The sequence below is a fragment of the Emys orbicularis genome, chromosome 2 (genome assembly GCF_028017835.1).
Source record: "Emys orbicularis isolate rEmyOrb1 chromosome 2, rEmyOrb1.hap1, whole genome shotgun sequence".
Lineage (NCBI taxonomy): Eukaryota > Metazoa > Chordata > Testudines > Emydidae > Emys > Emys orbicularis.
Window position 1 is genome coordinate 299,505,123 of NC_088684.1, and position 14,614 is coordinate 299,519,736.

At 65.1% G+C, this 14,614-nt stretch overlaps 1 protein-coding gene across 1 annotated transcript in view; it reads left to right on the forward strand.

The window, feature by feature from the left end:
- Positions 1-657: 657 nt before the first annotated feature.
- ASIC3 (acid sensing ion channel subunit 3) overlaps positions 658-14,614 on the forward strand; it is a 58,503-nt gene continuing 44,546 nt past the window's right edge. The window contains exon 1 of the mRNA XM_065398930.1: positions 658-1,212. Coding sequence (XP_065255002.1) covers positions 658-1,212 — 555 coding nt within the window. The remainder of the gene's footprint in view (positions 1,213-14,614) is intronic.

Genomic DNA, 14,614 nt, shown 5'->3' on the forward strand with positions numbered 1-14,614 from the left:
TGCCCCCCCAGAGCCAGGCGAGAACCCAGGAGTCCGGCTCCCAGCCCCCCATTCTAGCTCCCTAGGCCGCTCTCCCTGGGCTGCGGCTCTCGCCCACCCACAGATGGGTGCCGTGCCGGGTTTAGCCCAGCTGGGCGTGTCGGGGGGGCCATGCCGGCTGCTGTGTGCTCGGCCTGGGGACGGCTGGGGCCCGGGTGTGAGGGGGGCAGGGAGGGGACGGGCTGGCTCAGGCTGGGGAGTCGAGCGGCTGTGTGAGCATGTTCAGTGGCGGGGGAGCAGCAGACTGCTAAGGAGCCGGAGCCATCGCGCCGGCAGGCTGCACCGGCAGGCAGCCCCGGAGACGGGCACACAATGAGCTGCTGAGCAGCTGCCGCGCGGGTGGCCAGCGAGGGGGGGCGCAGCCCGGCGACGGGGTCCCAGGCCACATTCCATCGCCGTGGTGATCCGGGGCTGCGGTTGCCAGCGCCTGCGATTGGTGGGAGCAGGGTCCTGCTCTGGCCGCGCTGGGTGCAGGGGGAGCCCGGGACCCGGCTGCCTGACAGCTGACCATGGGCGGGCACCGCGGGCAGCCCAGGCCAGGGAGGGCAGCGGGGCGCCCAGGCGCCCGGCCCGGCGCCGGGGCGTGAGGCACTGCCAGGGACAGGGACTGGAGCCACCATGAGGGCCTGCTCGCAGGGCAGCGCGCGGGCCGAGCGGCTCTCCAGCCTCCAGGTCTTCGCCAACAACTCCTCGCTGCACGGCATCAGCCACATCTTCCGGCACGGCTCGCTCTCGCTGCGCCGCGTGCTCTGGGCCCTCTTCTTCCTGGGCTCGCTGGGGCTCCTGCTGGTGGTCTGTATGGAGCGCGTCACCTACTTCTTCTCCTACCCGCACGTCACCAAGCTGGACGAGGTGGCCGCGCCCAACCTGACCTTCCCCGCCATCACCATCTGCAACCTCAACGAGTTCCGCTTCTCCCGCATCACCCGCAACGACCTGTACCACGTGGGCCAGCTGCTGGCCCTGCTCAGCGACCGCTACGAGATCCGCAGCCCCCACCTGGCCGAGCCCCAGCTGCTGGCCGCCCTGCGGGACAAGGCCAACTTCCGCAACTTCAAAGCCAAGCCCTTCGACATGGCCGACTTCTACAACCGCACGGGCCACGACATGGCCGAGATGCTGCTACAGTGCAGCTTCCGCGGCACCGACTGCACCGCCCAGAACTTCACCGCGGTGAGTGCGGCCCCCATCGGACCGGCCACAGCCTGCCTCAGGCCCGGGCGCGGCTCTGCCTCGGGGGGCGGCTCGGGGGGGGATCTGCCACGGGGCGTTGGGCAAGGTGGGGGGATGTTTGACTCCAGGCCTAGGGGGCAGCTCGGGGGGCGGGGGGAGGGTCCTGGCCTGGGTCTGTCAGTCACTTTGGGGGGGGTCGTGCTGTTGGCACTGCTGCGTTGGACTCATACTCCCGGGGCATCAGAGAGGGAACGGGGTGACGATCCACCCCTCCCCCATGTGCCTAGTACTGGGCATGGGATTTCTGCTCCCCGCATGGCTGGGCTGCTGCCCCCTGGGCTCATCCCCCATCTCTGGGGCTAAGACCCACCCCGCAGCCCGTCCAGACCAAGCCCCGCTCCTGGGCTCATCCGTTCCCTAGCCCAGCTGTCTGCAGACGTGCCAGGCTCCCCTCTGCCTCTGGTACCCCGCAGCTGTGGGTCTCCGGCCCCTGCCAGCCACGGAGCTGCCGGCCCCACCCCGGCGCGCGGGCACCCCGCCGTCTCTGGTGCCACGAGCTGCGCGACATTCAGGAGCCGGGGCTGGAGCTAAGGCGGAGCCGACAATTCCCCAAAGCACCTTTCTGGGCCGCAGGCTGCCGGGCGTTTCACAAAGGAGACGCTGGCTCGCCGTGGCCTCAGTTCCTGCAGGCGGCCTGAACGGGGGGGGAGGGGGGAACTCAGTGTGTCGTTCACACCCACAGGACCGTGCTCGGACCCTAGTGCCAGGAGCAGAAACCAAGAATCCCGCTGCCAGCATCGTCGCTGCTGTCGCACACTTGTGTAAAGCGCGGGCCGTGTGTGACACGGGAGCCATGTGTGCACACTTGTGTAAAGCGCGGGCCGTGTGTGACACGGGAGCCATGTGTGCACACTTGTGTAAAGCATGGGCCGTGTGTGACACGGGAGACATGTGCACACTTGTGTAAAACGCGGGCCGTGTGTGACACGGGAGCCATGTGTGCACACTTGTGTAAAGCGCGGGCCGTGTGTGACACGGGAGCCATGTGTGCACACTTGTGTAAAGCGTGGGCCGTGTGTGACACGGGAGCCATGTGTGCACACTTGTGTAAAGCATGGGCCGTGTGTGACACGGGAGACATGTGCACACTTGTGTAAAGCATGGGCCGTGTGTGACACGGGAGACATGTGCACACTTGTGTAAAACACGGGCCGTGTGTGACACGGGAGCCATGTGTGCACACTTGTGTAAAGCGCGGGCCGTGTGTGACACGGGAGACGTGTGCACACTTGTGTAAAACACGGGCCGTGTGTGCATGCGTGTGTGACGCAGGGGCCATGTGTGCACGTGTGACATGGGGCAGTGTGCGCGCAGGTCTGTGCATTGTGGCTCCCTGACCAGGCTGCTCCACATGGGGGCTGGGGCCTGCCCTCGGGAGCAGACGCCGGCGCGCGGGTGCAGACCCTGCTGATGCCCCAGGCTGGGCGGAGCTGGGCCTTGTGCTAGCTGTGCCAGGGCCTTGGCCTGTTGCTTGCTGGGTGCTGCTCCTTTAAGAACGGGGTGGGGCAGACAGTGTTTGGGGCAGGGCAGGAGCCCTGGTTGGGGGGAGCTCCCAGATACTTCAGCTTCCGCCTCTCCCAGCAGGGGGTGCTGTGGGGCAGGGCAGGGGCGTGGGCTGCAGCGACTGAGGGACCGCGGGAGACTCGGGACTGAGCTGTTGTGGAACGGGGTGAGCAGAGCTGCGGATGGAGCCAGGTGTCACGGACTCACAGATCGTGCCCACTCTTGGCCCCGTGCGGTCCGTGGGGGGAGCCCCTTTCAGTGCGACAGCCCTTCTCGGGGGTCCACTCTCTCCCGGGGTCAGGCGCCTCCACCTCCTGGAGCCGCACCTCTCTGAGCCTTAGCACGTCTGTCTCTGCCGTGGGACCCCTCAGGGAGTCCACTCGCTCTGGACCCCCCGGGGCCTCCACCCCCGAAGGGGACGATGCAACCCTGTTCTCTAGACCGGAGTGACTCTCAGCCAGCGTAACACAGGAGGGGTTATTGAGCGTTGAACACAGCACAGGAAACTCTCTGACCCTCAGGCCTGGCCTCCCTCAGCCCAGCACATCCCAGTCTCCCTGCATCCAGGTGGGCTCTGCCTGCTCCCCCTCCCCAGCCCCGAGCCCCCCTGCTTCCCAGCTGGGCCTCTGAGATCACCGGCCCCCAAGTCCTCTCTGTCCATTGTCTTCTCTCCAGGGAAACAGGGTCGTAAACTGGGGCCTCCTCTCCCCTCTTCTGTCCTCTGGCTGGAACCGGCTGGTCAGGTCACCAGGGTCCTCTCTTCGCAGCCCTGTCACAGAGTGTCGGGGGACACAAGGCCCTGCACCCCCGGCTCCCTGCGATTCACCATGACTCTCAGCCAGCCAGTAAAGCAGAAGGTTTATTTAGACGACAGGAACACGGCCCAAGACAGGTCTTGCAGGTACAGACAACAGGACCCCCTTAGTTTGGTCCATCTAGGGGCCCCAGGGACACCACAGCCCCGGGGGGGGGGGGGGGGCGCAGAGCCCCGTCTGGGCCCTCCTCCATTTCACCAGCCAGCTCCAAAACCCTAACTCTCTCCAGCGTCTCTCACTCAGCCTCCCCCCGGCTCCTCCCCCAGCCTTTGTCCATTTCCGGGCAGAGGTGTCACCCGGCTCCAGCCCCCTCCTGGGTTCTCATGTTACATGCTCAGGTATCTTCCCTCAAGGCCAGTCTCCCATCCCCCAATGCAGACAGTCCCAGCCAACCCCCCCTGCCACCTTCCCAGGCCAACACTCCCCACTCAGCATTCAAATAACACATTAAGAACAGTCCCAGTTCGTCACAAGCCCATTGTCCTCCCACTGGCCAGAACCGGCTGCAACTCCTGAGCTGGGCCTCACGGTCACCAGTCGCTGGGGTCTCCATTCTCCAGGCCATTGGCCGGGGTCCCAAGTTCCCTCTCCGGTCCCCTGTAACAACAAACTCCCTCTCCCCTCACCTCGTTAAACCAGTAACACCCAGGGACACTGAGTCCCGCTCCCTCTGCATGCAAACCATTGGAAAAACACGGAAAAACAAGAAACTCCCCCACTTCGTCACACCAGGCGTTGAGAGTGTTTGAGGCCTAGGGTGGCCCCTGCCCTAGCAGGGCGACAGGCCGGGACCTTCGCACGGGGCCGAGGACGCAGGGCAGCGGGGCGCTGGGTGCAGACTCTCCATCTCCCGCGCAGGGCAGGCAGGCCGCACACTCCAGGCTGGGGGAGGGATCCCTCTGTCCCCACCCACACTGAGCCAGTGGAACTCCCTGCCACAGGGTCTCGCTCAGGCCAAGCGCTCAGGTATGGTCAGAGCGTTGGACGTTGCAGTGGATAACGAGAATTTCCAGAGACCCCGGGGGGCATCCAGCCGGGCTGCCTCTGGCAGCACTGGGCCGGCCTCCGCTATGGGCTTGGGGTGTCTCCGTCTGCGTGGGGTCCCTTGGAGCTGCTGGGCCTGGCCCCGCTGGGCCGGGCTGGCCTGGCAGCTTGGGGGATGGGGAGCAGGCAGATCAGGGACAAGAAGAGCGTGGGAGGCTGGAGAGGGGACAGGCCCGTGGAGGGGGCGATGAGGGAGTCCTGCGACACTTCCCTGCCCCATATGACCCTGGCCTGAAGGGGCAGCCCCAAGCTCACAGCACCGCCTGGCAGTGCCCACCCTGCGCTCAGCTCTCGCTGCAGCTGGGGTCCCCCCCCCCCAGCACAGGGAGCCTGTGGGGCCAACCCCACAATAGCAGGCATGACCCCCGCTCCCCCGAGCCCCGGCGGGCCTGCAAGGGGCATTCAACGGAGACTGGACACGGCTGGTCATGGAGGCGGCTCCCCGCCCACACGTCGCCATGGCCCCCTCTCCCCCTGCCTTAGATGGATCCCTTGTTACCATGGCAATGGCTCCCCTCTTTCAGTGCAGCCGTTGCCATGGCGATGCCTCCCCTCCCTTACCTGTGCAGCCTAGTTGCCAGGACAGCGTCCCTGGTGTGGGTTGGGTGCCGCGGTACCCACATGGGCCTGCTGCGCCCATCACACCCCTACCCAGGGCACTGGGGTGAAAGGCTCCAACCCAGGGCCCAGTTGCCATTTCGGGGTGTCCCAGACGGGGGTGTGTGGGGGGGTGTATGGACCCTTCCCTCCCCCAGGATGCACCAGGCCTTTACCCAGCTTAGGCATTCCTGTTAACCCCCCGAGCTGCCCCAGAGCCAGTCCCGGGGCCGGTGCAGTGCTGGGCCAGCTCCCCCCAGCCGGCACCGCTCACCCCGCTGGCCTGCACCTGCCCTGGCCAAGGCAGGGCTTCCTGGGGAAGGGGGGGCCTGTCCCTGGCCAGGCAGCCCGTTCTACGCAGTGCCGGGGTGGCCGTGGAGGACCCCAGAAGTCTCCGTGGGTCACTGACACAGAGCTGCAGGGTCTGGGCTGTGCCTGGCCTGTCAGCAGGCTCTGGGGCGGGACCCCTATGCAGGCCGAGCCCAGGGACCCCCAGTTCCCTAGGGACCCGCCTGTGGCCTCCACACTCCAAGGCTCCAGTGCCCCGTCTCTCCATGCTCCCAGCAGCGAGGCCTGCGGGAGGCTGTGCTGGGCCCTGCCGGGGGCAAAGTTCCCGGGCGCGTTCACCGCCACACGGGCCGCCTGTGCCAACCGGGATCCGTCGACTAGTCGCCAGGCCAGTCTGACAGGCCGAGGTCAGCGCAGCGAGGCAGGAGTGCAGCCGCGGGCCAGTACCCGCCGGGCCAGCTGAGCGGCGCCCGCCCCGGCCCCGGAGTTCACTCGCTGTTGTCCCCTTTGTCTCCCCGCCCCAGGCGCCGGAGTCCCTCCAAAGAGCCCCTTCCCCAGCCACCTGCCCCGGGCTGCCAGCTCTGTAACCAAGTCCTGCCGGGCGGCCCGCTGCTCGGTGGGGGTCGGTCAGGCCTTGGCATCTCCTTGCCCTGCGGGCCCCTCTGTAGATTTGGACCGGTTCTGTAGTGACTCTGTCCATCCCCAGACAGCACCGTGGCCCCCCCACCCCTGTGCTCTCCCAGGAGTATCAGCCCATTGGGCAGCAGTGCCATGCCCCGAGGGAAACTGAGGCAGGCCAAGACTGCATACAGCTATTACAAAGAATTCCCACGTGGCCCCAGTTACACCCCGGGGGCAGCAGGGCGTGAACCTGGGCCCTCTGGATCCTGCGGGGGGAGCCTCCCCTGCCCAAGCTCTTGAAAACGTGCCTGCCACCCCCAGGAGTCCGAGCCCGGCTGCCAGCCGGCTGCAGGGTCTGAGGGGCCAGATTCAGGCTGGTGCCTCCTGGGGGAAAGGGGCCACAACTCATCAGCAACACCCCATGGCATGGGGGGGTCTGTACCCCACGGGGGCAGGGGTCTCTCTGGCCACGGGGTAAAGAGGAGTGGCTGGATTTGGGTGGGGGCAGGGGGGCTCTGCCAATGCAGTGCGCAGGGGGGAGTTGCTATGGGGGGAGTTACTCTGGCTATGGGGTGTGTGAGGGTCTCTGGCTGTGGAGTGTTGTTCTGGCTATGGGGGGTCTCTGGCTGTGGGGTGATGGGGGGGCTCTGACCGGGGGGTGCAGGGGCGTCTGGCTCTGGCCATGGTACCCAAACTTTTGCCATCATCCCCCCCTTACCAGTAATGGAATCTGGTCCCCCCCATTGCTGCAGGCGGCTCAGCAGTGGAGCTTGGGCTGACGGCGGAGCTGGGGGCAGAACTGGGGATGGGGGAGGCGCTGGGACTAATGGTGGGGCTGGGCTGGGGGGCGGAGTGGAGCTGGGGCCAGCGCCGGAGCTGGGCTGGGTGGGGCTCCCTCCTGCCCCCCCACCCCCATGGGGGCTGGCCTGGGCCCTGCTGTGCGCCCCCCGTACTTTCCTCCATGCCCCCCAGCGGGGCGCGCCGCACAGTCTGGGGACCACTGGGCTATGGGGTGCGGGGGTGTCACAGATCCCCAGGCCCGGTGCTCTCGCCCAACTCCGGAACCGTCCCTGGGAGAACCCCTGTGTCTCAGCCCCCTCAGGGGCTGCCTCTTTCACTAACGGGAAACCCCCCCTGCCTCCTGGGACCCACCCTCGGAGCCTTCAGCCCGCCTGCTCCTCGCCATGAGCTCCCCTCAGGGCGTCCTGGAGCTAGACGCCTGCGAGAGGCTGCACCCCCAGAGGGAGTCCTGCACCCCCAGTTCCTGACTGCAGTGACGCTCGGCCAGCGTGGGAGAGCCGGGGGTCAGTGGGCGTCTGGACCCAGCGCAGACAGTCTGTAGTTACCACAGAGAACAGAAAGTTACAGCCAAGTCCAGCAGGGTCGGTCCAGAGCCCAGCTCTCCCAGACCCCTCCCTAGGCCCAGGCCAGGCGCTTCTGGTTCCAGCAGCCCCCACTTAACACCCACCAGCCCCTCCTCAGCCCTTTGTCCTTGTTCCCCATGAACATGGTCACCTGCCTCCTCGTCAGCCCTTGTCCTCCCGCTGGTCACACCCGGCTGGCCTCCCGCGGAGGGGCCGGGCCATGGGTGCCAAACGTCCGGGCAATTGGCGTGGCCCTTGTTTTCTGGCCAGCCGCCCACTCCCCCCAGGCCATCGGCCAGTCCCCCACTCCCCCCAGGCCATCGGCCACTCCCCCCGGGCCATGGGCCAGTCCCCCACTCTCCCTGGGCCACGGGCCAGCCGCCTACTCCCCCCGGGCCATGGGCCAGTCCCCCACTCCCCCCGGGCCGTCGGCCATCCCGCCCCCCGCTCCCCGGCGGGTGTGCTGTACAGGCCCTGCAGTGCCTTGGAGCTGTGCTTTCCCTGGTGAAGCTGGTTTGGGGTCTCTACTCCCCCCCTTCCCCATGCAGAGGGCCCCTGTGGGCCTTGCCCTGTGCCCTAGGGGCAGAGGGAGTGGGGCGAGCCCCTCCAGCCCCCCCACTGGGGCTCTGCAGGCTCTCAGGCCATTTGAGCTGCTCCCGAACCCGTGCTGGGGGGAGCGGGCAGCTGGGGCTGCCTGCGGGGAGGGGTCACCTTCACGGGCCCGGCGGCGTCTCGGGTTCCCGGGCGATTGGTGCCTCCTCTTCCCTTTCCTGGCAATGGGCCCTGCAGCCCCCCCGGGATGGCATCGAGCCTGGGGGGCAGGACATGGTCTCAGGCCCGGCCCCATTCTGTGCCGTGGGTATGCGTGGCATGGATTGTCGGGTCTGGCCCATGCCCTGGCCTGTGCCCAGTCCCCTGGGTGTGACCCTGTCACGGAGTCACAGCCCGGTGCCCTGGGGCTCCTCGGTATGAAGCCAGCCAGGACTCTGGGGTGGGCGACTCCTCTCGGGGCTGTCCAGGGCATGGAGCCTCCCGGGCTACGGGCTCCCCGGGTCTGACCTCGGAGCATTCAGCCCCCTGGTCTCACCGTGCGCTTCCCACAGCGGGGCCACCTGGCTGGGACCCCTGGGGAAGCCAGAGGGGCCCTGCCCCCCACGCCGCAGGCAGCTGTGGCGTGGGACACAGCGTCGAACGGAGCTTGTCAGCACAGGGCGCAGGACGTTACAGCCAAGTCCAGCTTGGTGGGATCCCGGGCCTGGTGCCCCTGAGCCACCCCCTCCCCGAGTCCCAACCAGGAGAGTGAGACTAGCTTCCACAAGCCCAGCCTCCGACCCCCTGTAGCCCCTCCTCGGTCCTTTGCCCCTTTCCCAGGCAAACAGGTCACCTGATCTCTGTTCCCAACACCTTGCAGAGAAGGGGGCTGTCAGCCATTCTCTGTGCCGGTGGTACTCACACCTGTCCTCTAGCGGTCTCTGCAGGATCACACACCCCGAGCCCACCACCTGGACACTTGAGTAACACAGGGGAAACTGAGGCACACACACAGTGTTCCGAGAAAACTTGGGGGCTTTCGGTAATTTTATGGACCCGACTGTGACTAAGGCCCCCGGGCTCCTGGCCATGGGTAAGAATCCCCCAGCTCTGGTGGGAACCGCTGATGGGTCACTCCTGGCACCCTCACCCACTAGACCACCACCTTAGGTCATTACCCTTCAGGGCACCGGAGACTCTTCAGCATGGGTTGAGTCAAGCCCCACACTCTGGTCACCCCCTGGGCATGCCTGGCCTGCTGCTCTTAGCCCCTGTGTCTGTGGCTTTTGCTCCCCGCTGGTGTGTGGATGGGCACGTGTACGTACCCACTGGCCAACCCAGGCTGCAAGTCTGCTACGATGCTCCTCTCGCAGGTCGCTCCGGTCGCTTCACAGCCCAGGCGGCCCGTCATGCTTTGGTAGCAACCTACATCCATGCCTGTGACCTCTGACCTGGCCCAAATCCCCCGTGGGAGAGCGCTGGGTCTCCTTCAGCCTAGCGTGTCGACGGACTTCCTCACGGCGCAGCCACCCTCCCAAGGGTGCACCCCAGCGCTGGTGCATTTATCCCGTGTCGCGGCCCCCATCACCCAGGACGCAGCCTGTCTCTTCAAAGACAAGGACTTCCACCTTCCTGGATCTGACCGGGGCTGCCCGTTTGCTTCCCGCTTTTGGTAGGAATTTCTGCACCTCCCGGGCATCCAACCTGGCACCTCGCCTGCTCAGCACCCTCGTACCGACGGGCAGGCGCAGTCAGTCAGGTCCCGGACCAGGCCCCACGCTGGTTCCTAAATTACCAGCAGGGTGACTGGCTGCCCCTCAATTCGCCCACAACAGTCGTCCCCCCCCGCCGCGACCCAGCGGAGCCCATTCTTCCCGAAGTCTGGGTTCCACCCTCAGCATCCCCCCGAAATCCCCTCGGCTCCCCAGCGCCCACCATTGCTGAGCGCAGCGCACGCGGCCACCGGGAACTCACCGGTTAGAAGCGGCTACGAGAGAGCACAAGCGCCAGGCCAATGGACGCCGTCAGCCGATCCCTGCCCTTGGGGCAGGGGACCAGGTCTGGCTGCCCATGAAACTGGACCCCAAAGACCTGGGGCCATTTGCAATCCCAGAGTAGCTTTCCCCCGTGTTGTACATCTCCCTCCCGAACCCTTTTCTCCATGCCTCCAGCTCCTTTCCTGCCACCATTAACTGCCCCGGGCCCAGAGGGCAGCGTGCTCCAGCAGACCCAGCGCTCCCGCCGAGGCCGGGGAAGACTGGGAGGGATACGGCCCGGAGGAGCATTTGGGGGAAGAACAAGTCCGTGTCCCAGATCTCCTGCACGCCTTCCACTGGGCCTGCCCCGAGGAACTGGCCCAAGCTCTCCTGGGAGCCGACCCCGAAGGGGGGGGTGCTGTCAGGCCCAGACCAGCTAGGACCAGCTGCTGACCTGCTCCTTGAGTGACGGCCCTGCCTGGCTGCCTGGCATAGAAACAGGGCCAGGAGCTGTGGGGCTTGGGCACATGCAGCGTTTGGGGGGGGGGGGGGTTGTATGTGTCCTGCGCTTTCTATCGGCTTGTTGTGGAAATGTTCTTCTGTGGCTTGGGCTGGGGGTTGGAAGGCAGCTGACTGAGTGTGGCCCCGTCAAACCCGCTGCAAACAAAGCCTTTTATGGCATCACGAAAGGTTCTGGCTGTCGCTGCAACAGACAGACAGTCAAGAGCTGAGATAATGACGCTAAACCCAGGATCAGGAGCAAACACTGCAACGGGGTCAGTAACTTGCTGGGATGGGCCCATGGATTCACACCCCCCCCTTTATCCAGGATGTCATTGGTAAGGACATTGCATGACAAGCAAGGCCCTGCCCCCAAGCTCTGGCCCCCCCTCAAATCAATTAGCCCCTTTCTCCCCACAAACACATTCCTACCGGTACTAGTACAAGCCCTACGACCTGGGTATGTTTGCTTTGGAAAAAGGAGATGAAGGGGGACATGACAGCGATCTTCGAATACTTGAAAGGCTGCCATAAAAAAGATAGAGAAAAGCTGGTCTCTCTGGCCACAGCGGCAGGACAAGAGGCAGCGGGTTCAAACTACAGCACAGCAGATTTAGATGAAATCTCAGGGAAAACTTCCCAGCTGTAAGAACAGTAGGACGGTGGAACAGACGCCTCTGTCACGGAGTGTGGGGGGACTCAGGGCCCTGTACCCCCGGCTTCCTGCGATTCACCGTGACTCTCAGCCAGTCAGTAAAGTGGAAGGTTTATTGGATAACAGGAACACAGTCTACAGCAGAGCTTGTGGATACAACCAGGACCCCTCAATCAAGTCCTTTTGGGGAGTGCAGGGAGCTTAGACCCCAGCTTGGGGTTCCCTGCGTTGCACCACCCAGCCCCAAAACTGAAAACTCCCAAATCCCTCCAGCAGCTCTCTCCCCCCTCCCCTCTGCTCCTCCTCTCCTTTGTTCAGTCTCCTGGGCAGAAGGTGTCACCTCTCCCACCCCCTTCCTGGCTCAGGTTACAGCTCAGGTAGCTCAATGTAACTCCCAGGCTACATTCCCAGGTCAAATCCGCCCTGCTCCCTGCTCCCACAGCTTCCTGGGGGTTGTGGAAGTTCCTTCACTGGAGGTTTTCCGAAGGAGGCTGGAGCCGTCTGTCTGGGATGGGACAGACCCAACAAATCCTGCATCTCGTCCGGGGGTTAGACTAGCCGACCCTGGCGGCCGCTCTATGATTCTCTCCCCCAATGCCATTGGGCCAGGCAGTCCATGGCGTGGGAGCGCAGAGCATCCCTGACTACTGGTGCCCAGGTACATCCAGCAACCTGGCCGAGGGGACCGGCTCCATAGCCCCTCGCAATCACAGGGCCAGGCAGGGGGAATTGGCTCCCCGAGGCCTGGGACGAGCCCAGCAACTGCAGTGATGCAGACACTGGCATCCAAACGGGTGTGTAGCCACCTGCCCACAGCGCATCCCACAGCCGCTCTGCACCAGCTGAGCATGGGTCAGGGCCTGGTTTCACAAGCCCAGGCAGGAGGGCATCACACGGTGGGGACAGGAACGCCGCTTGTGACAGGGTCCTGCCATGGGAATAGCATCCCAGCCTGTCCCTGAATGTCGACTGGCGACAAACCCTGGCATTGTGAACGTCCCCAGTGCAGCCCACGTTGCTGCTCGTAAATCGGCCTCTGTGGGTCCCAAGGGCCTGCGTACCAACAGCGTCGTGCCCATATGCTCTTGGGGGCAAACCATGGGCACATGGGTCCCATCCACGGGCTGTTCTCAACACCGGCAATGCCTCCGGACTAGCGTTACTACCGCCGCTCGGGGCAAACCACACGCCTGGCTGTTCAGACACCTCTGCCGTGCCTGGCCCAGAGTCGACCCCCCAGCTCCAGCGCAGGGGAGCTGTAGCCGTCTGGGGCAGCCGGCTTCTGGCCAGCCAGGGGGCCTTCTGCGGGTGTCTTTACCCAGAGGGGTGCGGCCCCAACCTGCTCCCACGCTCCAGAAACGTGGCTTTCCTCCGGTGCCAGGTCTCACCCCGGGGTGCATGGTGCTGGGCCCCACCGGCTCTGCTTGTGGCCCTGTGCCAGCCATGCCCGGCCACGGACTGGGCATTAGCGGCTGTGCTGAGCATCACGAGGCTGCGATGCCAGGTACTCTTCCTCCTCCTCTGCCTCCTCCTCTTCCTCCTCCCCCTGCTCTGTCATTAAATCCACCAGGTCCCTTGGGTGGGTCAAAGCGCCGCCCAAGTGTCCCCCGGCCCTCGCCGAGCTCCTGCCAGGAGAGTGACGGCGCAAGCCAGAGAGGTTTGGCCAAAGGAGCCTCCTCCGCATGGCTGGCGCTGGGAGGGCACAGACCAGAACGGCACCTCAGCTGGCGGGGCTGGCAGCTGCCCGTGCAGGGTGGACAGTCAGCGCCCCATGGCCCGGGGGCCCCGTTTCAGGCTGGTTTGACTCGGGGCTGTGAGCTGCCAGGACGCCAAAGCCCCTGTTAACACGGGGTTCAGAACTAGTGTAGACGCGCCAGCCCCGGGTTCTCTAACACAGGACAGCTGGGTCGACTCCCACCAGCCCTGGGCTTATGGCAGTGCAGACGGGCCCGGCCCCCCTCCAGACACAGCACAGCTCTGCACATGGCACAGCCCCCCCCCCCACCCCCCAGCGTGGTCTGGTCCCGGTGCAGCATCTCCCTGGGCTGGGCTGGGGCTGACCTCATGTGACGAACTGGGACTGTTCTTACTGTGGTCTTTGAATGCTGACAGGGGAGTGTGGCTAGGATAGTGTGCATTGGGGGATGGGAGACTGACCGACAGAGAATACCTGAGCATGTAACATGAGAACCCAGGAAGGGGTTAGAGGCCAGGTGACACCTTTGCCCGGGAAACTGAACAAAGGCTGTGGGAGGGGTCGCTGAAGGCAGAGTCTCTGGAGCTGGCTGGTGATGTGGCTGGGAAGGAGACAGGTCTCTGACCTCCCAAGGGGGTTGTGGTGCCCTGGGACCCCAAGATGGACCTAACTGGGGGGGGGGATCCTGTTGTCTGTGCCGGCAAGACCTGTCTTGGACTGTATTCCTGTCGTCTAAATAAACCTTCTGCTTTACTGGCTGGCTGAGAGTCATGGTGAATCGCAGGAAGCCGGGGGTGCAGGGCCCTGAGTCCCCCATACTCAGTGACAACTGGTGGCAGCGGTGGGATCTACTGCACCCCGTGGACGGCGCTTTCTGCAGTAAGTGACTGGGGAGCAGTAAAACGAAGGGGGATCGACGGGGACCAGGTGGGCTGAAGAGTCAAAAAGAGACGGTTCAGGGGGCGATTAACCCCTGGGAGTGTGTGACCAGAGAGAAGGACTTTTGCAGTAACAGGGTTCCTGGGGGGATCACAGCGAGCGGTCCCGGAGCGGAGGAGTCTGCAGCTCGACCCTGGCAGAGAGGTGGTGACCTGAAGAAGGGCTGGCACACTAGGGGTCCCCCGGGAACAGTGGAAAGCGGAGAGCACAGGCCGGCGAGTGGCCAGCAGGAAGATGTATGCTAAACGCCTTAAGAGCGACCTGGTGGAGCTGTGCAGGCAGAGGGGGCTGCGCATTGGGAGGTCCACCAAAGAACAGCTAATTGCCCAGCTGGAGGAGAGGGATCGCTTGGATGAACCGAGCCCTGTCCCTAAGAGAAGCCGCCCGGCGGATGCAGCGTGGGCCCCGGGGCCTGACCTGGCTGGGAGGGGCCAGACTGCTGCCGAGGACATCCCGAGACCCTGCCTACCTATGCCTCGGGGAGGGGATGGGGGAAGCCCAGCGAATACCGAGGGCACCCTGACCCCGGCAGCCAGCAGGGGATCGTCCCGGCGGAGCTCCCCGTCCCGGGAGCGGATGCGACTGGAATATGACAGGGAGCTGAGTCTGAAAGAGCTCGAGCTCGAGGTAAGGCAGCAAGAACTGAAGCAGGAGCGGGAAGAGAAGGAGAAACAATGTCAGCATGAGCGGGAAGAACGGGAAAAACAACGTCAGCATGAGGAGAACCAGCGTCAGCATGAGGAGAAACAACGTCAGCATGAGCTGGAACTGGCCAGGCTGAGGAGCAGCGAGCCCCCGGCTGCGGTGAGCGA